The sequence below is a fragment of the Gekko japonicus genome, unplaced genomic scaffold, assembly GCF_001447785.1.
Source record: "Gekko japonicus isolate JY-2015 unplaced genomic scaffold, Gekko_japonicus_V1.1 scaffold429, whole genome shotgun sequence".
NCBI classification, from domain to species: Eukaryota; Metazoa; Chordata; class Lepidosauria; order Squamata; family Gekkonidae; genus Gekko; species Gekko japonicus.
In genome coordinates, this window is record NW_015161964.1 from 293,794 (window position 1) to 318,603 (window position 24,810).

The 24,810-nt window shown below is 42.2% G+C and overlaps 1 protein-coding gene across 1 annotated transcript in view; it reads right to left on the reverse strand.

Annotated features, from left to right (window-relative positions):
- LOC107126110 (neurobeachin-like) overlaps positions 1-24,810 on the reverse strand; it is a 600,691-nt gene that overhangs the window by 233,698 nt on the left and 342,183 nt on the right. Inside the window, 1 exon segment of the mRNA XM_015429619.1 lies at positions 3,931-4,074. Within this exon segment, the coding sequence (XP_015285105.1) occupies positions 3,931-4,074 (144 nt within the window).

A 24,810-nucleotide genomic window follows, 5' to 3' on the forward strand; every position in this document is an offset into this window, starting at 1 on the left:
CCTGGAGGGGGTGGGGCATCCCCAATGTGATGATGTCACATTGGGGACATCCTGGCTCCAAGCCCTGCCCCCGTGGGGACAGTCCTGCCAGCTTTGGCTCTGGTGGCCTCGCGTGCCTGATCTCCGTGCAATCAGGAGCATGGGGTCCTTTTACCCTGGCTGCCTGCACTTAAAGGGTTCCCTTTAAGTGCAGGCAGCCGGAGGGCCCCGTGTGCCCCATCTCTGAGCAGCAATGCCGCTCGGAGATCAGGTGCAGGGCCCACAGCTACCCCTCTCCCTCCTCTCTCTCTCCCCCTCCTCTCTCTCTCTCCCTCCTCTCTCTCCAGTTGGCCGGCAGCAGGTTGAACCCCCCCCCAAAAGCGGGTAACACCAGCCAAACCAGGGGGTCTGGCAACCATATTCCCTTGGAATTTTCAGCCTGGCATAAAGTATTCTTTTGACCTCTAAGTCCTGTGAAGCACTTTCACGTTTATTTAATGAGTCACACTCTGGTAAGAAAATCTGAGTTGTGCTGAAACTTTCCTAGATTCACTGGAAGAGGTATGGACATAAGTAACAATAAAGTGTGCTACTGAACAAGTGGAAGAAACATTTAAGGAGGATGGGATGGGATGACATCTCCATGATTATCTGATTTTTTCCCCCCCTGAAGCTCTCAGAAGTGACTTACAGTTAACTCTTCTTGTGTTACCTATTTGTAAGTATTCCTAAAAATGTGTAGGTACAGAAACAGGATACCTACCTTTGTAGGTATCCATTTTATTCAAATGGAATTGAAGGAATCTATTCTTAGTGTAACTGTTTCTATTAGTACTTATTGTGTTAGAGTTGAACTCTGCTTACAACCATATTTATGGAATGCATACCAACACATATTTGATCTGGAAAAGAGTCAATATCAAATACTGAAGCCCTGTGAAATGTTGTCTGGCCTATAATGTAGCAGGATGCCATTACCTGAAGCTCCCTTCCATTAACTATCTCCTATTTAGATAGTTATATTTTTTGAAGAAGATAACCAATAGTCTCTTCCCTATGTGTCCCCTTTATAAACAAAAATGAGAAGTTACATTATGGCATAGAATGGTGTCTGTGAAACCATAACTTAAATAAGATTGACTGAAAGTACTACTTGTTTATTACTGGTTATTATAAGGGAATGAGCTCAGGCCAACGCTGTCTATAATTTCGAAAAGCATCAAACACCATTTTGTTGTATGTAGCCTCCTCAGCCTTGCTCCTCTGGAACTGGCCTGGACACCACCAAGCACTGTGTTTACAATGCAGACGCTGAATCTTTACATTCTTCCTCAGAACTAAAGAGCTGGGGAGCTCTACTGTACCACCTAACAAATGCCATTCTAAATCTAACAGCAGAATATCTGAGACAGAAGAGTAGGGGGCTGGTATGTAGGGAATGGGGGAGAGGGAGATAGAGATTAATATTGTATTTTTAAGATGTTATAAGACACTTTGAGGACAATATGGTCAAAAAGTATATAAATCTAACAAATGTACTGTACATGCATAGCATTAAGTTGGGAAACAGTCAGGGCTTTGGTACTGTCTTTCCTTACACAGAAAGATGAATGTGCATGTGGTGATAAAGAGGAAAGTGGAGTCAGCATGGTCGAATGTCTGCCCAAACTTCAGCCTAGTAAAAGAGATGCTTGCCCTATCTTCCATATCCCTAAGGGATAAATATCTGGGGGCAGCAGAGAAAACAAAAGACAAGAAAACTATGTTCTCCTGCCTCCTTCAGGTCACCCCTTCCTTGAGAGATAGGAGACCACCCCACAGGCCTGGCTTCAGGGAGCAGTCTTTCCTTTCCCACTGGGAAAAGCACCTGGGAAAGCAGCACAGTGCTGGTATCTATCTTGTGTGCAAGTTGTGCTGTGTCCCACCAGGAAACTGAAGATCATGCTGGAGGCCCTGGGATGATGTAGGGTGCTCAAGGGCAATCTCTAATTTCCTGGTAGAACAGGCCTGGAGATGAGATGAGTGTGAAATATGACTCTTTAGAACTCTATTTAACCATAATGGTGCTGGCACAGTTAAAAGATAAAATAGAGACACGTGTTCTGCTGTTGGATGCCCTTCCATCAGGAAAAAAGTAGCTCAATGCACAGTCCCTGGCAGAGCAGCAGGGGAATTATTGTCCATATACTTATGGGAGGGAGCACAACTCCTCCTTTTAGTTCCACCTGTTCCTCAGACATGACAAAAATCATGCTCTGTTTTCTTCATTGACTCTTAACAGTGAAAACAGCAATTACTTCAGAGACCCTACACAATACTACACAGGTCTCTAAGGCAATTGTTTACTTCCTGACTATGCTAGCTGCATGGGGACATACACACATCACTGAGATCCCCAAAAAACCTGGAGCCAAGCCAGATAATCTGCTGGAAAACAAGGAGTTAGAGTGTCAACTCTTCCCTGTGTTCTCCAACCTGAGAAACAGAATGTTGTTCTTAATAGTGTGAATAGTTAGTACGCCACAGATGTAGCATCTAGGGATGGACATGAACCTCACCATGAACCTAATTTCATCGTGAACCTGGCCGGTTCGTGGTTTGTGAGGTCTTGTTTCATGAGATTGCATCACCCACAAATCGCCCATGAACCACCATGTTTTTGATGGAGGTTTGTTAGGTTCAGGGCAGCAGTTTGTGAGACAGAAATGCTGCCACCGATCAATTAATTGTCAAAGCAATAGGGGGATGGACTTGGCATCACCAGCTGCCCTTGCTGTACATGCCTATTGGTTTTCCAACCTGCCACCCCCTCCCATGCTAGACCTCCCACCTTTGCACTTAGGACCCTAAGATCCTCAACTTCTGCCCCTCTGGGCACCCACCCACCGGGCTTGGCATCACCAGCTGCCCTTACTGTACCTGCCCATAGATTTAGTTTTTCAACTTGCCACCACCTCCTGCTCTACACCCCCCCCCTTTTGTAGAGGAGCATCTTGAGGAAGTCCACTGCGAGTCTGATGCCTCCAGCGTGCAGTGGGTCTGTTTGAATCAACACACTCCTGAACCTGTGGCTGTGGTGATTTCCCCAGAAAGTACTATCCTAGGGGTACCTGTTTTGGGGTGCTGTAACTTGGCACCTTAAATCCAATCCTCGCCAAACATGGAGGGCAAGTAGAGGAGAGTCAGCTGGAGACACACTGTGAGTTTGGCATCTCTAGCCCATGGGGGGGGGGGCGCTCCACTGCATCACAATCCTCATGAACCACAAACCAGTTTGTTAAATGGGAAGGTTTGTGAGACCCCACGAACTGGGACAAACCTCCATTTTCCTGGTTCATGCCCATCCCTAGTAGCATCTCACCATACAGATATGTCATCTACCAGGAATGCGTAACACTGAGGCTTAGTTAAATATAAACTTCCAACCGGTGCTCTCATTCAATGGAGATTAATTTTTACTTTTTTATTTATATCCCACTTTTCAGATGTTTCCCAAAGTTTTGAAGCCTATCTTCAGAATGAACATTTCATGTAAGATTTTGTGTGAGGGGTTTTTCAAATTTGACTAGTCAAGCCAGGACTTAAGCTGTTTTGTTTTCAATATTTAATATTTTTGATATGTCTAATTCATTTTCATTAAACCCCCCCCCCCCAATTCTTTCTATAGTCTGGAGAAACCATGCAAGAAACCAAAGATGAAGCATTCAATGGGGACATTAATCAACCACGATTAATCAAGTGATCTTATACTAACCTTTGTAAAGGTGTCTGAGGATAAAGCAAGAACTGTGAAGACCTTTGCATATAGGAAGGTACTTCCAAATAACACCTCGACCTCCTATTCTCAGTGACATAAATACTAATACAGGGGACAACTGACAAACCGATTCAAAATTCTATATAATTTATTTACATTAAGTGAAAAACACACACCAAAAATAGGATTTTTACCTGCAAGATTGTCAATCTCCTTCTCTTGAAGCAGACTGACAGCATCATCATCCCCTTCCAACATGAGCTCAGTTTCAGCATTCTGATTGACCACAGCTTGACTCCGGAAAGTTTTCTTTGACTTTACCACATCTTCTTCAGTGCCTATAAAATATTGAAAACACGTAAAATTCTATTTAATTTTTGCTCAGTTTTAATACCAAGGAAATCTTTTCTGATATGAACTGAATGGAATTCTTGCCATGATGTGTATTTTGGGTGTAAAAAATAAACTTCAGAACATTCATTCATTCATGGAATAATGTGCTTATACAAGATGAAAGTGTACCTGAGGTATTATAAGAAATATAGAAGTCATCTTCAAGAAAGTCAACTGGGATCTAATCGGTTTTTACTAGCCTGTCACATTACTGGTCATCACTTTTTATAGCAACCTGACAATTACTCCTGGTACATACTAAGGTGAATCTGGCAAGTGTAATTATTTAGCTAAATCCTTTTGAAATCAGTTTTGTTTTAGAATATTAAATATACATTTATTTAAAAGAAACGTTAAGAAACACGGCTGCTTTAGCTGACAGAAGTATTTTGGCTGTGCTGTTCTTTACATTTATCGCTTGGTTGAATATAGCTCAGTTTGCCACAATATACTAAGCATTTATCTAAATGAAAGCGTAGGAGACCGAAAGTTGCCCTTCAATCACTGTATCCTTTATGCATTAGAGTTCCATTTATCAAAATTACAGAAAGAAGAGGTAATGTCTCAGAGGGCTGTCTCATTACAAGGCTTATAAACACTGTCCTTACAAAGAAGTGGTTTAACACCTAACAAATCAAAAATTGATTGGGAATAGAATTTATTTGAGATCATCTATCTTCAGGAGACATGCTGTACTGAGTGCACTTCTTGGCCTCACTAGCCATTCGTCAGGAAATTAACAAGCAAGTTCCACAGACCACCAGATTTCCTTGCATTCTGAAATACGAAATATGTTAAAAACAGATCTGTCACAGATGTTCTAATTGCATATTCCAAAAAGGCTTTAAAAAGATCTCAAACTAAATGATACAAGAGACTGAATGAGTTTCTCTTTGGTTGAATTTTAAAGATGTATTTGGCAAAACGTTCTATTTAGTATTATGCAATTGTAATGTAAAAAAAAAAAAAACCAGTGCAGGAATCCTAAATATGATTTTGACATTTTACACACCACTACATGTATCAACATATACTTAACGTACAAAGATGAAGGTAATTATACAACGCTTTTCTAATAACAGTTTTCTCAGACTACAACTTTAACAAAAGATTATAGAGTCAAGATGAAGTTGTTTTATCTTAATTTCAGTGTTTTATTAAGGAATATTGCGAAGAATGGTTTTTACTTGGTTATCATGGATCCCTTCAAAACCAAAAAGTCCCTCCACCCGGCCTTGACTACATTTTGTATTATGTGAGCTGGGATATTTTAGGTACATGCCTGATGATATTTTTGGCTTTGGCTTTGAACATCAGCCATCCCATTTTTTAAAAAAACCCCTGCTTTTGAAAGCACCATTTATTTCAAAAGCATGTCACTATGTGACCTGTGTGCAGATAACTGAGAAACACAACCACAAAAGAATCCTTGAATCCTGGAGGGAAACCTGGTGTGTGGTTAAGTCCCTAAATATCCCATGTACACAGAAGTGAGGCTCCATCTATAAAGTCCCGGTATTTTGCTGGGGAACATGAGGATTTTGTATCAGATATGCACTGGGAGTTTTGTACCTTTTGCATCCCATGTGCAATGGGAGTTTTTTTGCCTCCCAGATGCATACTGCCTCTACTGTGTTTGTCACCACAATACATAAGGAGAAGCAACTTTAGCCTCCTGACCCATGCTGCTTTCGGATCTGTAAATCACCCATGGAGCTACTTTTGGCTCTGTTGTGAAAATTATATTACCAATGAAGCCAATACTAGCTCCATGGGGTGGTATGTGAATGTGAAAACAGCATAGAGTGGGGCAGCTAAAGCAACTTCTCCCTGCATGCTGTGGTCACAAACAGAAAGGGGCCAGTGTACATTTGGGAGGCACAAAACTCCCACTGCATTTATGATACAAAGTCATTGTGTTGTTCCCCAACAAATATGAAGACTTTGTAACATGTAGATGGGAACCTCAGTGTATACATGGTGGAGATATTTGTTTAGTTTCTTCTGCAACAATTCCATTTTCAACTATCAAACTACTGTTTCAAAACTCAGTATTTAAAAACTACTTTGGGAGTACACGTAAAGGGTTTTTTTGTACATGAAACAAAAAAAATGGACATTAGTGTTGAGATACCGTTAAACATGCTACAAGGCTGGTTTTTCAGCTATAGACTAACATGGCTTACCTGCTGGAATTTATCATTCTTCGTTCACAGTTGCTAATATGGGTTATCATGTATTTATATAATAAATGAAACAACCTTTTACTATTACAACCAAAGGGTAGCTTATCTGACTTAACTAACCCTAATATAAAACATTAGTGTTAAAAGGAAAATATACTTTGAAGTCCCTCTCTGTGATACTAAAATCTATTTTTAAAAAAAATTCTACTCAAAGTTTTAAATTTTCAGTCTAATATATAAAATGAACATTCCACTTAAGTTAATGAGACATACTCCTTTGTAAAGTGTTTAGGATGCAGATGTCAGCATCCTATCCAGCAACTTACTGCAACATTTCACTATTAAACTTTAAATATGCATAATAGCCAATATGTACATTACTCTATGACTTGGATGCCTCTCGCTGAATTATGGTTGATGCCAGTCTTTTGGTGGATGTTTACTTCAGGTCACAAGCCAAGTCATTAATCAGAGTTAAAAGTTATTCAGCTGCCTAAGTGCTTTTTGGAAGATAGATCCTCTGATATTCATAAGCAAAAAAGGAGAAAAACAATTCACCACAACTGATTTTTACTTTATGTTTGGTACATTTAAGTGTTTGCAGATGTAGGTTCATTGTATTTTATTCTAGCCTTAAAACTCTGACCTATATACCTGTGTTCAGGACCTTATGTAAGGACACTGTAGCTTCCTGTCTGAAATTTGAACTGGATAGAATTCACAAATCACTTTCTCTGATGTAATGCCAAAGAAACCTATGGGTCTAGTTCACAACACTCTCCAGAAAAAAAGTTGCTGCACATTGAAGTCTGTCTTAAATCCAATATGAACCCAACCTACAAACAACATTATTTTTAGGTTGAATAATTTAGATACACTACTAAATATTTTCAAAATATCCTTTATTCAACTCTAGCTTTGTTTATCAATGCACAAAGTGTACACTGTTTAAAACAACAAAAATTATCTAACACATTTGTACTTGATTTTCTCAGCAGCTTCTGATCTGTATTTCTTCCCACAGAGAGCTTAAATTAGTAGCAGCCTATTTTAGGACATCTTTGGTAATGATAGTTCTATAGATTTGATAGCCAAATGAGGGGAAATCTGCAGTCTCTGTGCTCTCTTTTAACGGAGCTTGTAAAACATGTTATTCCAGAGGGCTTTCCAACTGATTGTACGGATTTGTTGTGGTTGTAGATATTGTGACTATTTTTTGTCAGTAGATTTTATCTTCTTATGTATGCTTTCTACATAGTCTTATGCAGGATTTTCTTTCTTTCTTTCTTTTTGAAAAAGGGGTGTCTGAACTCTAAAGAGGGAAATGAAGTTTTCAATCCGTATACTGAAAACACGTGAACTTTGAAACATTTTAAAAATAATTTTGGTGAAGAGGCTCTGGAACTCTGTTCTAGCATGTTCCCCCAGAAAAATGTAAACAGTTTTGAGCTTTGACAGGAAAGGTGGTCTATAAATAATTTCAGTCAGTCAACAAATAAAAGGGATTGGAGCAATATTACAATTAATTATCCCCTCCTTTAAAAATAAAAGATAAATGTAACCTTTGATTTTTCTAGATACCAACTAGAATGTACTAGTCTGTCTTCTAAACTTTGTCTATTTTGTTTCTAAAGGAATGGGGGGGGGGGAGAAACCAGGTCAGGTTTCTTTGCCCTGAAACACAAAATCTTACTCAATGACTGACCTACTGGTTATACATATGGAAGTGAATCTGGAAGTTTAATGTGTTCCCCCTGAAACTGCATCTTAGATAGATGTGTTAGGATGTCACTTTGGCTATTTTTATCCATGGTTGTACTTGGAGGTAGAAGGCAGAGTATTTTAAATACAAATTAGTGGATGGACCAAGGTACAGACATGCATTAAACCAGATCTGTGTGTAAACAAAAGAACTGGGGCAATGATTCAATAGCATAAAAAGCATCATCATTGTGTACACTGTTCTTTCTATATATAAAGCACAATGAAACAGCATGAAGAATAAAATATAAGAACAAAGACATCTGAAAATAGCATTTGGCATGTCAACATTTATTATGATAATATCCACATTTCCTTTTCAAATTTCATTTAAACTTGTAAATTCTCATTTGGATTCTTTAGGTCACAGCTGGTACTAGGTATGCAAGCTAAGCTTCAAAGATAACCTGCTGGGTCTATGGTTAACAAGGATTCAGTTCAGGGCTACTTGAATAAATGTGTCTTCATAATATGGCTGATTTCAGATATGGATATACTTCTGAACAGTAAAAGGAACAGAAACAAACAAAACTCTACCCTACACTACAACTCTGAACTCAGTTTTCAAACTATTCAACGTTCCTTAACATCCATCCTACTTTTAAGGTCACTAATTTCATTTTAAAGAGTGGAAATAAAAGCAAAGTTTGCTTAGAAGCCATGATATAAGCCAAGGGAGAGTTCTGCTTCTTGCAGAGTTCATTCCACAGCTTACTTCAGTGAATTATAGATAAGGCAATTTATGCAGAGAGTTCTCTTTCATCTTTGAAGAGGGCTGGCAGAATGGAAAGTTAACTCATTTTAGTGTTACCTAAATGTACTGACAGGAAATTCTAATGTTTCCAAACATCTGGAAATCAGCTTCATGGGATGGTGATTTCTTTTCTTAAAGAATGCCTTTTCATACACCGTCTTTTACAGCTTTATGTGGCTCCTAAAAGAGTGTTTTGACATAACTAAAGTCTGTCTGCTTCACAATAAAATGCTGTATTTAATTTTAAACTATCTTTTAGAGAATAAAGATGTTTTTATGAAGTTCTACTCTCTTAGACACTTATATGATGTATAACTAAAGTGCCTGTGTTACTTTATAGCAAAGCTCTATTTTAGTGTTATTGTTAATGATTCTAATGACTTAATTCTTAAGAGAAATGTCATTATATGCAGTATGAAGCGATAGCAAGAAAAAGTTATATATCTGATATGCTTTTCTCCATACAGAATTACACTGCCATTCTAAGCAAATACATCCCCTTTGAAGTCCACTGAAGTCCATAGAAAGGTGTAACTCTGCTTTGGAAGGCACTGTTAATAATATTTTTGATAAAAAATATATAATAAATGAAACAACCTTTAGTATTAAGTTAAATTACTTTTTCTGGAAAGTCAGTAAAAAAGTACATAATTATATACAAGACCTGTGATCAATAACATATATAGTAATGAAGCAAGTATTTTAGTGTAATCTTGAGTTAATCTTTGATTTTACAAATTTGTACCACCTTTTCTAAATTTAAATAGATCCACTGGACCATGGTGAGATCCTGCCTACTGATCTTCTAAGCAACATACTTTCTAATGTATTTAGCCTCCTCCTTGTTCTACAGAATAATGAAATCATCAGATGTCTCCATAAATATATGCCAGACTGAACTGAGTGTGATTGGACCCTAGATCTTCTGTCAAATGCTATCCAATATACTGGATGCTCTGAGAAAACACATGCCTAGGAGACAGTATTTCTCTTTCCACTTTCCACATCATCCTATTAAATTCTGACATAAAGTCAGCATATTGATATAGGATGTATTTGCCCATCAAAAAAGTTAAAACACACTAACGCAGAGCAAGGCACTCCGCCCCAGGACTTCATATCTCCAAATGATTATATCAGTTCACAGTTTTCAACACAAACAAAGTAATGGTCTTATAAACTAGGTACTCATGCCATACACGCTGAAAGCTCTATTGCCATGGCTGGATACAATAATAAAAACAAACACAATTAAAAGTCACAACCCCTTTCCTTTAAAAAGGTGATCACTGTCAAGTATCAATGACATAGCTTTAGTTATCATAAAGGATAACATAAAGAGAGGACAGCTACAATAAACCAATCAAACTTCTGTGGTTCTATTAAAAATAGAGTTCTAGTAAATTGTAGACTACCCCCAAGTCAACCAACTGAAATTTCTCTCTGATTCTGTTGTTTTGAATCTGAAGCCCTACCAGCAAAGCTAAAAGGAGTATGAGACAGTGGTTCTCTGCAGCTGCTGGGTATTCCTCACACCAAAAAACCACATGGGGCTGTGGGGGTGGTCTCCTGTTTCTTGATAGGAGCAGCAATGGACGGAAATGGAGAAGCAACTCTTTTGTACTTCTTTAAAACCACTGATACTGACAAGAGCTGAGACAAATGAAAACATTCCACTCCCTTCTCTACAAACTACAACTGGGGAGCAGGAAATACCTCATGATGGAGACGGGATGAGGCCCCATAGATATCCCCATAGATATCTTTGCATACAGGTGTGAAATGATGCAATATGGCAATGGTACATAGGAAAGGGAAAGGTGCATAGGAAGACTGTTACAGATTATATAAAAGTGGTAAAATGACTCGTATACTACTTAAAATTGAATATGCTAACTTATTCAAATTTAATGAAGTAGTACTTAAACTTACATGAGTAATTGACTAAGATTTTCTTTGAGTGGCAACTTTAATAAAACATATGTTTTTATGAAAATGCACTGCTTTTTCCAATTTAATTTGGAAGCAGAATCCTTGCTTAAAACTCATGATCTCTGAAAATGTTCAGATTAACACAGCATTCATTATTCTTTTTGTTGTTGTTATTGTTGTTCAGTCGCACAGTTAAGTCCGACACTTTGCAACCCCATGGACCACGTCACGCCAGGCCCTCCTGTTTTCTGCCGTCCTTCAGAGTTTGTTTAATTTCATGTTTGTTGCATCGACAACACTGTCTAACCATCTCATTCTTTGCTGTCCACTTCTTTTACTTTCAATCTTTCTCAGCATCAGGGTCTTCTCCAGTGAGTGCTCCCTTCTCATTTGGTGGCCAAAGTATTTGAGCTTCAGCTTCAGTATCTGGCCTTCTATGGAACAGTCAGGGTTGATTTCTTTTAGGATTGACTGATTTGATCTCCTTGCAGTCCAAGGGACTCTCAAGAGTCTTCTCCAACACCATAATTCAAAAGCATCTGTTCTTCAGCATTCAGCCTTCCTTATGGTCCAACTCTCGCAGCCATACATCACTACTGGGAATACCATTGCTTTGACCATACAGACTTTTGTTGGCAGGGTAATGTCTCTACTTTTTATTATGCTGCCTAGGTTTGCCATAGGTTTCCTCCCAAGGAGCAGGCATCTTTTAAATTCATGGCTGCAGTCACCATCTGCAGTGATCTTGGATCCCAGGAATGTGAAGTCTGTCACTGCTTCCATGACTTCCCCTTCTATTTGCCAAAGGAATGATGGGGCCAGATGCCATGATCTTAGGTTTTTTATGTTGAGTTTCAAACCAACTTTTGTGCTCTCCTCTTTCACACTCAGCAAACGGCTCTTTAGGTCCTCTTCACTTTCTGCCATTAGAGTGGTATCATCTGCATATCTGAGGTTGTTGATGTTTTTCCCGGCAAGCTCAAGTTCGGCTTGTGATTCATCCAGGCCAGCATTTTGCATGATGTACTCTGTATATAAATTAAATAAGCAGGGTGACAATATACATCCTTGCCGTACTCCTTTTCTTATGCTAAACCAATCAATTGTTCCATATCCAGTTCTTTCGCTTCTTGACCCTTATACCAGTTTCTCAGGAGACATGCGAGGTGGTCTGGCACTCCCATCTTTTTAAGGACTTGCCACAGTTTCTTGTGATCCACACAATCAAAGGCTTTAGTGTAGTAAAAGAAGCAGAAGTAGAGGTGATTTTTGTACTCCCTTCATTTCTCCATAATCCAGCGAATGTTAGCAATTTGATCTCTAGTTCCTCTACCTCTTCGAAACCCAGCTTGTACTTCTGGCAGTTAACATAAGAACATAAGAGAAGCCAATGATGGATCAGGCGAATGGCCCATCTAGTCCAACACTCTGTCATACAGTGGCCAAAAATACCAAGTGCCATCAGGAGGTCCATCAGTGGGGTCAGGACACTAGAAGGCCTCCCACTGCTGCCCCCCCAGCACCAAGAATACAGTGCATCACTTGCCCTAGCCTGAGAGTTCCTATCTATACCTTGTGGCTAATGGACTTCTGCTCCATATGCTTATCTAATTCCCTCTTGAAGCTGTCCATGCTTGTAGCTGCCACCACCTCCTGTGGAAGTGAATTCCAAGAGTTAATCACTCTTTGGGTGAAGAAGTACTTCCTTTTATCTGTTCTAACCCGACTGCTCAGCAATTTCATTGAGTGCCCACGAGTTCTCTATCCACATACTGCTGAAGCCTAGCTTGTAGATAGTTTGAACATTCCTTGGCATTGCCCTTCTTTGGGATTAGAATATAAACTGACCTTTTCCAATCCTGTGGCCACTGTTGCGTTTTCCAAATTTGCTAGCATATTGAGTGCAGCACTTTAACAGCAACTTGGATCCTGGGATACCATCACCTCCACAAGCTTTATTGTTAGTAATGCTTTCTAAGGCCCATTTCGCACTCCAGGATGCCTGGGTCGAGGTCAGTGATCACACCATCGTGGTTGTCAAGGACATTGAGGTCCTTCTTGTATAGTTCTTCTGTGTATTCTTGCCACCTCTTCTTAAACTCCTTTGTTTCTGTTAGGTCTCTACCGTCTTTGTCCTTTATCATTGCCAGCTTTGCACGGAACGTTCCCTTGATTTCTCCAATTTTCTTGAAGAGATCTCTAGTCCTTCCCATTCTATTGTTTTCTTCTATTACTTTGCATTGTTCATTGACGAAAGCCTCCTTATCTCTCCTTGCTGTTCTCTGGAAATCTGCATTCAGTTGGGTAAATCTTTCCTTTTCGCCTTTGCCTTTCGCTTTCCTTCTTTCCTCTGCTATTTGTAAAGCCTCATCAGAAAGCCACTTTGCTTTCTTACATTTCTTTTTCTTTGGGATGGTGGTGATTGCTGCCTCCTGTACAATGTCACGAACCTCCGTCCATAGTTCTTCAGGCACTCTATCAAATCCAGACCCTTGAATCTATTCTTCACCTCTACTGTATATTCATCAGGGATGCGATCTAGGTCAAACCTGAATGGCCTCATGGTTTTCCCGATTTTCTTCAGTTTAAGTCTGAATTTTGCAATGAGTAGCTCATGATCTGAACCACAGTCAGCTCCAGGTCTTGTTTTTACTGACTGGATAGAGCTTCTCCATCTTTGACTGCAAATTATATAGTCAATCTGATTTCGGTGTTGCCCATCTGGTGATGTCCATGTGTAGAGTCGCCTCTTAGGTTGTTGGAAAAGGGTGTTCGCTATGACCAGTGTGTTCTCTTGACAAAACTCTGTTAACCTTTGCCCTGCTTCATTTTGCTTTCCAAGGCCAAACTTGTCTGTTATTCCAGTTACCTTTTCACTTCCTACTTTAGCATTCCAGTCCCCTATGATGATGAGGACATCATTTTTTGGTGTTAGTTCTAGGAGGTGTTGTAGGTCTTCATAGAACCGGTCCACTTCAGCCTCTTCTGCATCAGTGGTTGGGGCATACACTTGAATTACTGTGATGTTGAATGGGGATTCTTGGGCACAGTAGTAGATATAATAGTCTTCTGAGTTAAATTTGCTGATTTCCGTCCACTTTAGTTCACTGATTCCCAAGATGTCGATGTTCAGTCTTGCCATCTCATTTTTGACCACATCCAACTTACCTTGATTGATAGATCTTACATCTCATGTTCCTATTTATTTATTTACTGGCCGATACCTGGCTTCATTGGCAATCATCTGTTAGTTTATTTGTGGTAGGATAGGCTGTATATTGGTAGTAGTAGTATTGTGGTTGTAAATTTCATTGTACCATCTAAATCGAGCACTATATTGAGCACTTCTATTGCTCTGCTGGTGGTCTGAAGCTTGCAGAGACTGCCGAGGGCAGTGATACGGGCCAGGGAATTCTGGTGCTCCTGGGGAGAGGAAAGTATAGTGGTGGGAGCAGGCAGAGTTTTATGCGAAGAGGGCAAAGAAATGGGAAAGCTCAGCCCTCTCCCAGCCTGCGTCCCATCCCGAGGGATGTTGGCAGTGGGGCTAGGAATTATAACCCCTCTCCGACATTTGTGTTGTGTAACGCCAGGTCCATAAATAATAAGACCATGGTCCTTAGGGACTTTTTGCAACAGCAGAATGTGGACCTGGCATGCGTGACTGAGACCTGGGTGAGGAAGGGGGAGATAGTGGCTCTCTCTCAACTTGCCCCCCCTGGGTTATCGGTCCTTCACCAATCTCAGAATAGGGGCCGGGGGGGGGGAGAAGTGGCATTATTAATCCGGGGGGCTTACTCCTTTTGGGCGCTTCAACCTCCGAGGATCACGGGCATTGAGTGTGCTGGCCTGGTCTGGGAGGCTGGGGAGAGTTTGGCAATTTGGCTGGTGTACCAGTTGCCTAACGCACTGGCCAGTAGCCTGTCATCCCTGATGGAGGCCATAGCAGGCTGGGCACTGGAACACCCTAGACTGATTGTCCTGGGTGATTTCAGTGTCCATGCCGATGACACAACCTCCACTCAGGCAATGGATCTGGTGTTATCCATGGTGGCACTGGGACTCTCCCAACATGTAATGACCCCCACTCACTGGGCAGGGCACACACTCGATTTGATCTTCACGGTGGGGGTAACAGTGGACCGGGTTACTGCTTCGGCAGTCCCATGGTTGGACCACCATGCCCTAGGGGCTCGGCTGAATGTATCACCCCGACCCTGTTTAGGTGGTGAGCGTTTTTTTGGCTCGCCCGCGGAGCCAGATGGACCCTGTGCGGCTCCAAATGGCCCTGCGGGATCCGATGCCCCCTGGCGACTCGTTAGATGAGCTTGTGGAAGACTGGAATAGCTGGCTCTCTGCTGCCATCGACGAGATCGCTCCATGGTGCCCTCTACGCCCCCGCTCCAAGTTGGCTCCTTGGTATACCCAGGAGTTACGGCTGATGAAGCAGGAGCTCAGATGGCTAAAAAGATGGTAGCGTTGAACTCAAGATGAAGCATCAAGAACATCTTATAGGATGTTTATGAAAACCTATGAGATGGCAGCCAAAGCCGCAATTCCCAAATGCTAGGGAATTGGACATTGGCTGTGAGGCTTTTGTGAGCTACTTCACAGATAAAGTCTTGGTGCTCCGCCACGACCTCCCTGCCACATTTGATACAGTGAGTGAGCTTGAGGCCCATTGCACAACTTCGGATTCGATCCTGGATCACTTCAGCCCTCTCAGTCTGGAGGAAGTTGACAGTTTACTCGCAGCTGTGCGCCCAGCCTCTTGCAGTCTTGACCCGTGTCACTCCTGGCTAATTAAATCTGGCCATGAGGGGTTTTGAGGTGCCCTAAGGGAAATGATCAACAAGTCCCTCTTGGAGGGGCAATTCCCTGGGGAACTCAAGGAAGCGATGGTCCACCCTCTCTTTAAAAAGCCATCTTTAGACCCGGCTGAATTGGCTAACTATCGGCCAGTCTCCAATTTGCCCTATCTGGGCAAGTTGATCGAGAGGGCGGTGGTGATACAGCTGCAGGGTTTTCTGGATGATGTTTCCGTGTTAGATCCCTTCCAGTCCAGCTTCCGTCCAGGTCATGGGATGGAGACAGTGCTGGTCGCTCTGAATGACGACCTCCGGAGGCATCTGGATTGAGGCGGAATGGCAGTACTGCTGTAGTTAGATCTGTCGGCCGCATTTGACACGGTCGACCACTAGTTACTAGTCCACCGCCTCGCTGACGTGGGGATTAGGGGGCTCGCCTTGCAATGGTTTGCTTCCTTTCTTCAAGGTCGGGGACAAAGGGTGGGGCTAGGGGAATAGCAGTCCAGGAGGCACTCACTTGAATGTGGTGTCCCCGAAGTTATTTAACATTTGCATGCGCCCCCTTGCCCAGATTGTCCGGAGGTATGGGCTGGGATGTCACCAGTATGCTGATGACACCTAGCTCTATCTGACATTAGGCGGCCAGTCGGACTCCAGACCAGATGATCTGGATGGCGCTTTGCAGGCCGTGGCTGGGTGGCTCACACTGAGTAGGCTGAAGCTGAATCCAGCGAAGACGGAGGTCTTGTGCCTGGGTTGGGGCGGTTCGGGGGTGGGGATCCCATTCCCGACCTTTTGGGGGGCCTCACTGGTCCCTGCACTGGAGGTTCAGAGTTTGGGAGTGCTCCTGGATCACTCCCTTACCATGGAGGCCCGGATAGCCGCCACTGCCAAGTCTGCCTTTTTTCATTTGAGGCTGATTAGGCAGTTGGTTCCCTTCCTTGACCGTGCTGACCTGGCTACAGTGACCCACGCGATGGTCACCTCAAGACTAGACAACTGTAACGCTCTCTACATGGGGCTGCCTTTGTCGTGGATCCGGAAGCTGCAGCTAGTGCAGAATGCTGCAGCCAGGCTGTTGATGGGTCTCCCTAGATGGGAGCACATCCAGCCTGTGCTGAGGATACTGCACTGGCTGCCAATAACGTACCGAATCCACTTCAAAGTTCTGGTTCTTACCTTTAAAGCCCTATATGGCTGGGGTCCAACATACCTACGGGACCGCCTTTCCCCATATATACCCCAGAGAGCATCACGGTCTGGGTCTCAAAATTGGTTGACCCTCCCTGGCCCGAGGGAGGCCAGGCTAGCTGCTACTAGGGCCAGGGCCTTTTCGGTGGTGGCCCCTAACTGGTGGAACGAGCTCCCGGAGATCAGGGCCCTGCAGGAACTCTCACAGTTCCACAGGGGCTGCAAGATGGAGCTCTTCCACCAGGCATACAATTAGGGGCCGCCGCCGCCCTAGTGCACAGCCCGCAATGTTAACATCGAGCAGCTGCCATAAGAATGAACAGAATAACATCTAAACACTTTATGTGGAATAACATCGAAGTACTTTGTTGGAAAGCACTTTATTCGTCTGATTTTAACTGCCGCCAGTATTCTGATATTTTGTAATGTACTATTTTAAATGCTGTATTATTTATGTTTTTATTCTGTATTGTTGTGTTTGCTGTTAGAAGCCGCCCTGAGTCTGCTTTGCGGGGAGGGCAGGGTATAAATTTGACTATAAATAAATAAATAAATAAATAAATAAATATGCAGTATTATTCGTTGCAGCATCGGACGTTCCTTTCACCATCAGACACATTCACAGCTGAGCATCCTTTCGGCTTTGTCTCAGCCGCTTCACTCTTTCTGGGGTTACTTGTACTTGCCCTCTGCTCTTCTCCAGTAGCATATTGGACCTGAGGGGCTCATCTTCCGGTGTCATATCTTTTAGCGTTTTGTTACTGTCCATGGGGTTTCTTGGCAAAGATACTGGAGTGGGTTGCCATTTCCTTCTCCAGTGGATCACATTTTGTCTGAGTTCTCCACTGTGGCCTGTCTATCCTGGGTGGCCCTCCACGGCATAACCTGCAGCCTCATCGAACCATGCAAGCCCCCTCGCCACGTCAAGGCAGTGATCCGTCAATGCAGTGATCCATGTATTTATTTATTTATTTATTATTTCGACTTGTATCCCGCCTTGCCGGACAAGCTGAGAGAGATTCATTATTCTAGAGATCATTAAATACTTCCCCTCACTGGAATGCTGCATCTTTAGAAACTGCTAAAGGAGTTTGAAAAATAGTCCTAAACAAACAGTTAAGTATCTAGAAAAGAAGTAGTATTTATGTTCTGCATAACCAAAACTGAACAACAGTACCATTGATTGCTTTAAAAATACAACAATAAATATTTGAGTTCACTTATTCTAACGATAACATAATCTAGAGCCTACTCTCAAAGGAAGATATCATACTATGGTTACTCTAAATAAATCTCTTAACTAGAATAAATTATTACCTTCATTTGCAGAGGTTAGGTGCTTAAAAATTCAGTACTGTAATGGTGAAACAGAACAATGGCATCTGACCTTGTAAGCTGCACTTGTCAATGAAAATCTCATGAGTAGGGCCTTCAGATAATTTGACCCATATTGTACGTATCTTTCATTGCTTAACATCATGTCTTAAGTTTCAGACATTTATTGAATAGCACAGCCTAGTAAATAAGGTGGCAATCACTTTCAGCAATCACTTCTGATTTAATGTCCTTCTGTTACAAAATACTGAAAATGAGAAAATAATGGCAAATAGTAAAATTATATTAATAACAATTATGTTTGGATACAGTTTACAAAGAATAGATGTAACTGAGTTATTTCCTTAAATAAAACTAATAGCTACTGCTCAGTAGAAAAGGACACCAAGGACACTTGCAAGAAAGAGAATTGGATCAATATTAACGTGATTTTCATTTCATGCTTCCCCAACTCCAGTAAGCTGACAATATACTCTGATTATGTGAACTGCCTGTGAGTAACACCGAAAAGGTTATTAGAGCAGGAGGTGGAAATGGAATGCACTTTTTATATTGACAGCTTTGCTAATAGAGTATAGTGACTTTCAAAGCCATGCAATGTGTTTTCACAATTTGATTTTCATAGTACTTCTCACCATTGAAATACTAAGTTCTAAATATTTGTTCATAAAGAAACTATACTTTATCTTTTTATAAAGAAATACCAATGTATTAAATTTTACAAGCAAGGAAGTTAGTTATTAAATAGTTCAGTAGGAAAATATCATTTAATTAAAAAAAAACCCTATCATGTAACACTATTTGAAATGTGATTATAGATGACACAAGTGCAAAATAACATAATCATCTTTTTCATAGGGTATTAAAATGATGTTTAAATAGAATATGATGAAGCTTGCTTTAAGATTACATGTAAATGTTAAGATGAGATTCTTCCATAAGAGTTCTTAATTATAACAAGAAAAACAATATCAGAGTTCGGCATCTATCCTGATTTTTGACAGCTAGGCCTAATATATGTTTTCCGTATATGCCCTACTGCATCCTCTGTTACCTGAGGACTTTGGTCTCCTCTGTAGCTTCATTCAAAGAAATGGAAAGGGGAACCAGAGGGTTGCTAGGTTAAACCAAGCACTCAAAATTGGGCCTGGGAACATACTTGTATACAATGCAGTTGTTGAAGCAAAGCCTGCATGTGCTTCCATTTCCCCAAAGAAGACAGGCCACAGCATTTTGCATGGGGTGAAGTTTTCAAAATTAATTCAAGGGCAGCCCAGTGCTAGATGTGTGGTGATAACTCCAGCAAGTGGATGTAATTGACATAAATCTGTTTTAAGAGACCACAGCAACCTGTTTATCAAAATGCAATGCAGAACCCATGGCCAGTTACAGATCTTTATGGGCCCTGGGCAAAAGACTATAACCAGGTCCCCTTTTCCCTTTGGTACAGGCCTTTCTCCTCTAGCCACACCATTTCTAATCGGCTCCTCCCCTTTGGCTCTACCTTTTCTTCTTTAACCACTCCCTTTTCCATTTCAATTTGCTTACATCGGTAAAGAGAAAACATACAAAATTTTGCTTTCTTGATTACTTTTATTACCTTGTATGAAACCATATAACTTAGAAGTAACATTGGTGTAACAAATATATTTCTTTTTCTATAACAAAATTCCTCTAAACATGAATTGCATATGATGTTTGCAAACGAAAACTAACTAACTGAAAGACAAATCCTCTGAGTGTCCAGGTAATGGTACATGTAGAGATGTGAAGGCCTGGAAATTTTCTAGAAAGTTACTTCTCTATGTGCATGCAGAGAAGTAGAAGTTTTTTATACTCCACTCTCCTCTACCCTAAGGAGTCTCAAAGCAGTTTACAATCACCTTCCCTTCCTCTCCCCACAACAGGTACCTTGTGAGGTATGTGAGGCTGAGAGAGTTCTGAGAGTTTTGTGACTGGCCTGAGGTCACCCAGCAGGATTCATGTGAAGGACTGGGGAATCAAATCTGGTTCTCTAGATTAGAGTCCTCCACTTTTAAGTACTATACCACACTGGCTCTCAAGTGTAATCAAAACACTTTTCAGCTTGTTTTTTCAACAGAAAAATGGGGAATCACAGTATCAAAGACTAGTTATTATGCTTCATCATGTGATCTGTTAAGTACGAGACTCAACACAGCTTGTGAACAGTGAATCAGCTTTATCAGCGAAGTCAGAAGAAATCAGCTAACAACCAATCACTATTTACAAATAAGGTCCAATCAGAGTGCTTCCCTCCAGAACATTGCGCAGCTCTGATTGGTGTATTTACAATCCTGTTTCAGAATTCAAGCTAATGCAGAACTTAATACATAACAGATCAATTGACAGGACTGCTAAAGCACTCAGTTGATCTTGGGACATTTGTGCCCTAAGATAGTTTCGACTTGCTATCCTTTCAGCTGATGCAATTGAAACAGGAATTGTCAGCAACAACTGCAAAGCCATGACTGTATTTGGGGATGCAGGGCTCAGTGAACAAGATATGATATAGTGCAAAGTCTCTGCAAGGGATCATTCCACAAAGAAGGTTAAGCGATAATCTGTTTTCTGTTTAAAACCAGATATCCCCATCCTATATTTACACATGATGAGAAGACTCTTGTAATGCATGAAGATTCCCTCCCCCTGTATTATTTTTCCCCCTTCCACTTTCCTGGGCTGCAGTATGGCAAATGGGAATCCCCCCCCCCCACATCAATGTATCACCATAAAAATGTCTCTTCCTCTGAGCATGAAATGAGGCTGTAATCACAGAACTCACAGAAGAGGTTGCATTGTCTTGAATGGATGGCCCCTTTTTATTCACAATACCATCTTCCATTGAACTCACACCCCCATCCTTGCACTGGTTTGGCTCCATGTAACTTGCTATAGAAGGACTTAAAGATCATTACAGGCATGCAGGCTGGAACACACTAGGGCTGCCAACCTCCTGAAAGTAAACATGGTCCTTTTGTGGAAAGATAAGAATTGCTGTTTATCACATCTCCATGTTTATAATTGGAAAAGTATCCTTTGGAATTCTACATATTGAATTAATTTCTTGGTGGCACAGAGCACTTTAAGGATTGGTGAATTTGAATTACTATTGAACTTTGGTTGAACTGGGACTGAACTGACTGTTGTACCTTATTAAGAGTCTCTCCACTGAACTTACTAGGAGTGTTTATTTTGAACTGAATTTAGGGTCTATGCGATATTGATTGATGTTAATATAGTTGTCAATATTTCATAGTTATTGTTTCACAGTTGTTTCTTAATTTTGGTTCAACCTCCAGGTGGGGCCTGGAGATCTCCTAGAATTACAACTGATCTCCAGACTACAGAAATGAGTTCTCCTAGAGACAATGGCTACTTCAGAGGATAGGCTTTGTGTCATTATATCCAACTAACATTTTCTCACCCACCTTCTCCAGGCTCCATCCCCTAAATCTCCAGGAATTTCCCAACATGGAGTTGGAAACCCTAGCAAACATGGAGTTGGAAACCCTAGCAAGCATGTGCATACACATGCTTCTTTTGCAGCTACAGCTGGCTTGATATGCAGGAGAAGGGTGGCTATTTTGCTTAACACAGGTGGGAAAGGAAGTGGGGGAGGGCTCCCTCTACAGATACAGACAGTGATTCCCCACCCACTGGCTGAGCCCAGCTAAAAGAGAAGGCAAATTTGTGGCCAGCATCAATTCATCAACACCATTTTATGGTGATTTAAAAATGTTGCGATGCCGGGCGGGGTTTCGGCGAGCTGATGATGGCTGTGTCTCCTGGAATCTCCCAGGGAGGTGGTTCGCAAACCAGCAGTTAGAGAGGGGGTGCGAATGTCCGGGGGCCCCGGCGACCTTTGTGAAGGGTCTCCAGTCATGGAGCGCTGAGGGTTGCCTCTTTCCCGGCACGCTGTCGGGAAATTGAGGCGTCCCTTTGCTCTGACAGTCTCTCTGCTGTGTTCCGGCAAGGACTAAGCTACGCACACCCCATCAAGCGAGTGGAGGTCGAGCGGCAAATAAGCATATCTGTCAGTGAGATCTACTTGACCTACATATGAAGAGTGAGTAAAGCTGAAATGAAACAACAAAGCGAAAGCCCCCCGGGGAAAAGTGAGGGGGGAGAGGGGACTCTCCTCCACTAAGAACTGTTCAGGGGTCAGATGGGGCTGCAGCTCTCCGGAGCCCCGCTCCGGAAGTGACCAGCCCAGGGGGCGGGGCAGTCACATGACCAAGCCCTGCCCCCTGCTCCCAGAAGGCCTCAGTCAGTGCCACGAGGATGCCGAAGAGAAGGTAAATTGTGCCTACCTCCTCCTCTGCTTCTCCGGGCCCTGCTGAGGTCCTGGGAGGCCTGGCCACCCCTCCCCATGCTTCCCGGGGCCGCGGTGCTCCATGGCGCCCCAGGAGGCCCGGCAAGGGATGCTCTGTATTCTTGGTGCTTGGAGGGGGAAACAGTAGGAGGGCTTCTGGTGTCCTGGCCCCACTGCTAGACCTCCTGATGGCCCCTGGTATTTTTGGCCCCTGTGTAACAGAGTGTTGGACTGGAGGGGCCATTGGCCTGATCCAGCATTGGCTTCTCTTATGTTCTTATGTCTGGGGCAAGGGATGCTCTGTATTCTTGGTGCTTGGGGGGACAGTGGGAGGGCTTGTAGTGTTCTGGCCCCACTGCTGGACCTCCTGAAGGCACCTGGTATTGTTGGCTGATGTGTGACACAGTGTATTTATCTTTTGTATATGGTTTCCCATTTGTGCTTACCTTACAATAGTAGGCTGATGCAGTGCTAGGGGCAGGCCTTCTGTGCTGCTGCTAGTCCACCAGTGGCTCTTAGCCACAAGTTTTTGTCTTAATTCAGGAAAGATGCCTCCAGAGCAAACTAATTTATGCAGTAGCCAAATGGCTCACTCATAGCTTTAATGCCAGTCGCTCACAAAGGAGCATCCTGGGATGTGATATCAGAGTCATGTGACAAGAAGAGGGGGAGCTGGACCATAACCAACAAACCAAAAGGGCCAAGGACAAGAAACAAAAAACAGTCATCAAGAGGTTCCGGTGATGTCAGGGGGTGTGGCCTTATGGCACACTTCTGGTGATGTCAGGGGCTGTGGCCTTATGACACACTTCCGGCGATGTCAGGGGTTGTGGCATATGCTAATGAGTTATGCTAATGAGCTCTGGCAGCTCTTTTTTTACAAAAGACCCCTGGAACTGTTTATAAGCATTACAGAGCTAGAAGAAAGGGGGGGCATGTTTAAAAGCGGCAATGGACTATATGGAGAGATTCCAGGAGGCAGTTAAGCGTTGAAGCAAGTTTTCGGAACTTTGGCAAACTTTGTAAAAGTAAACATTCTTAAAAATGGCGATGGACAATGTAGTAAGAGCAACAGGCAATATCCAAGCTTTCTCCAGGAAGTGGAAGAGCTGCTGGTTAACCATTTGACCGGAAATAATCATAGATTCTTGCAAACTGTGTCTTAAGCCTTTGTTCTCTGTTGGTATAAACAAGGTACTATGCAAGAACTGTGCTACATGTCAGCTGTTGCTTTTAAAAGGATGGTGTTAATATTGGAGAAGTGTCTAACCAATGATCGTAGGGGTTTCCAGGATCGAAGAGGAGAGTCAAATGGGCATTTGCAATTCGAAGGGCCTGTATGCAGACCATAAGGGAGGCTTAAAGCGAAGTAGTATCCTCCATGGTTATATCCTGATTAAGTCTCCTGAGCAATAAGGTAACAAGACTCTCTTCAAGTCGGGCAGTGAAAAGCAAATTGGAACGACCCCTCTAATTGAAGGCAAGAATTTAAGCAGAACAGTCCTGGAAAAAGGAGAAGGGACTTTGTTTTGAGATGGCCAGTTCCTGATACAGCAAGATGGTGCCACAGGGAAGAAGAAAAAGGAATACAGCAATGGAATAGAAAATGAGATTGTGTAATATCTACTGAGGGAGACTTATTGTTAATTTGCTTTTAATGGTGGAGGGAAAAATAATGGTCAAATGAGATGCCATTGCTTTCTGTAATTTGTGTAAGTTAAATAGCGATTCTCCTGGACTACTCTTCATACAGTCAGATTTGTTGGGATGTTTTTACAAGCTATGATGATGATTGATCACTCTCAATGTTAAAGAAAGCTTTTTATTATTGTTAAGCAATTTTTTTTACAAGCTGTATATGACCTCCAACCCTGGGTTTTTAGTGGGTTTTCTTTTCTTTCTCCTATAGTGTGTAGATTCCCTCCCTAATTTCGTTGTAGTTTTTAGTAAATGCAAATTAAAAATCCCCTACGGGATCCACTGTGAGTTTGTGGTGCACAGCTCCTTCCCCCCAGCATTTTCAAAGGTCAAAACAGATGCATGGGCACCCACACATGCTGTAAAATGGTCACAAGTCCACTTGCAAAAGGCAAAATACAGAGGCTGCTGCTGCTGCCCACCATCTCTATTTCAAATCACCACTGAACCCACTCTCTACCCCCCACAAAAACAAAGCCACAAAAAAGCTCCCACTTTATGTGCAGATGAGAGGAAATCTGGTTTAGAGACAACTGGCAATAGCTAGTGGGCTAAAGCGCAGAAAAGGACTGTCACCTGCTCCAGAGCACACAGGAGCAATTGCTTCATGAAGAAAGTAAACTGCAAAGGGAAAGCCAAGGAGGCTGGGAGACACGGTCTAATTGGTGACGCTGGGAAGGGAGGCA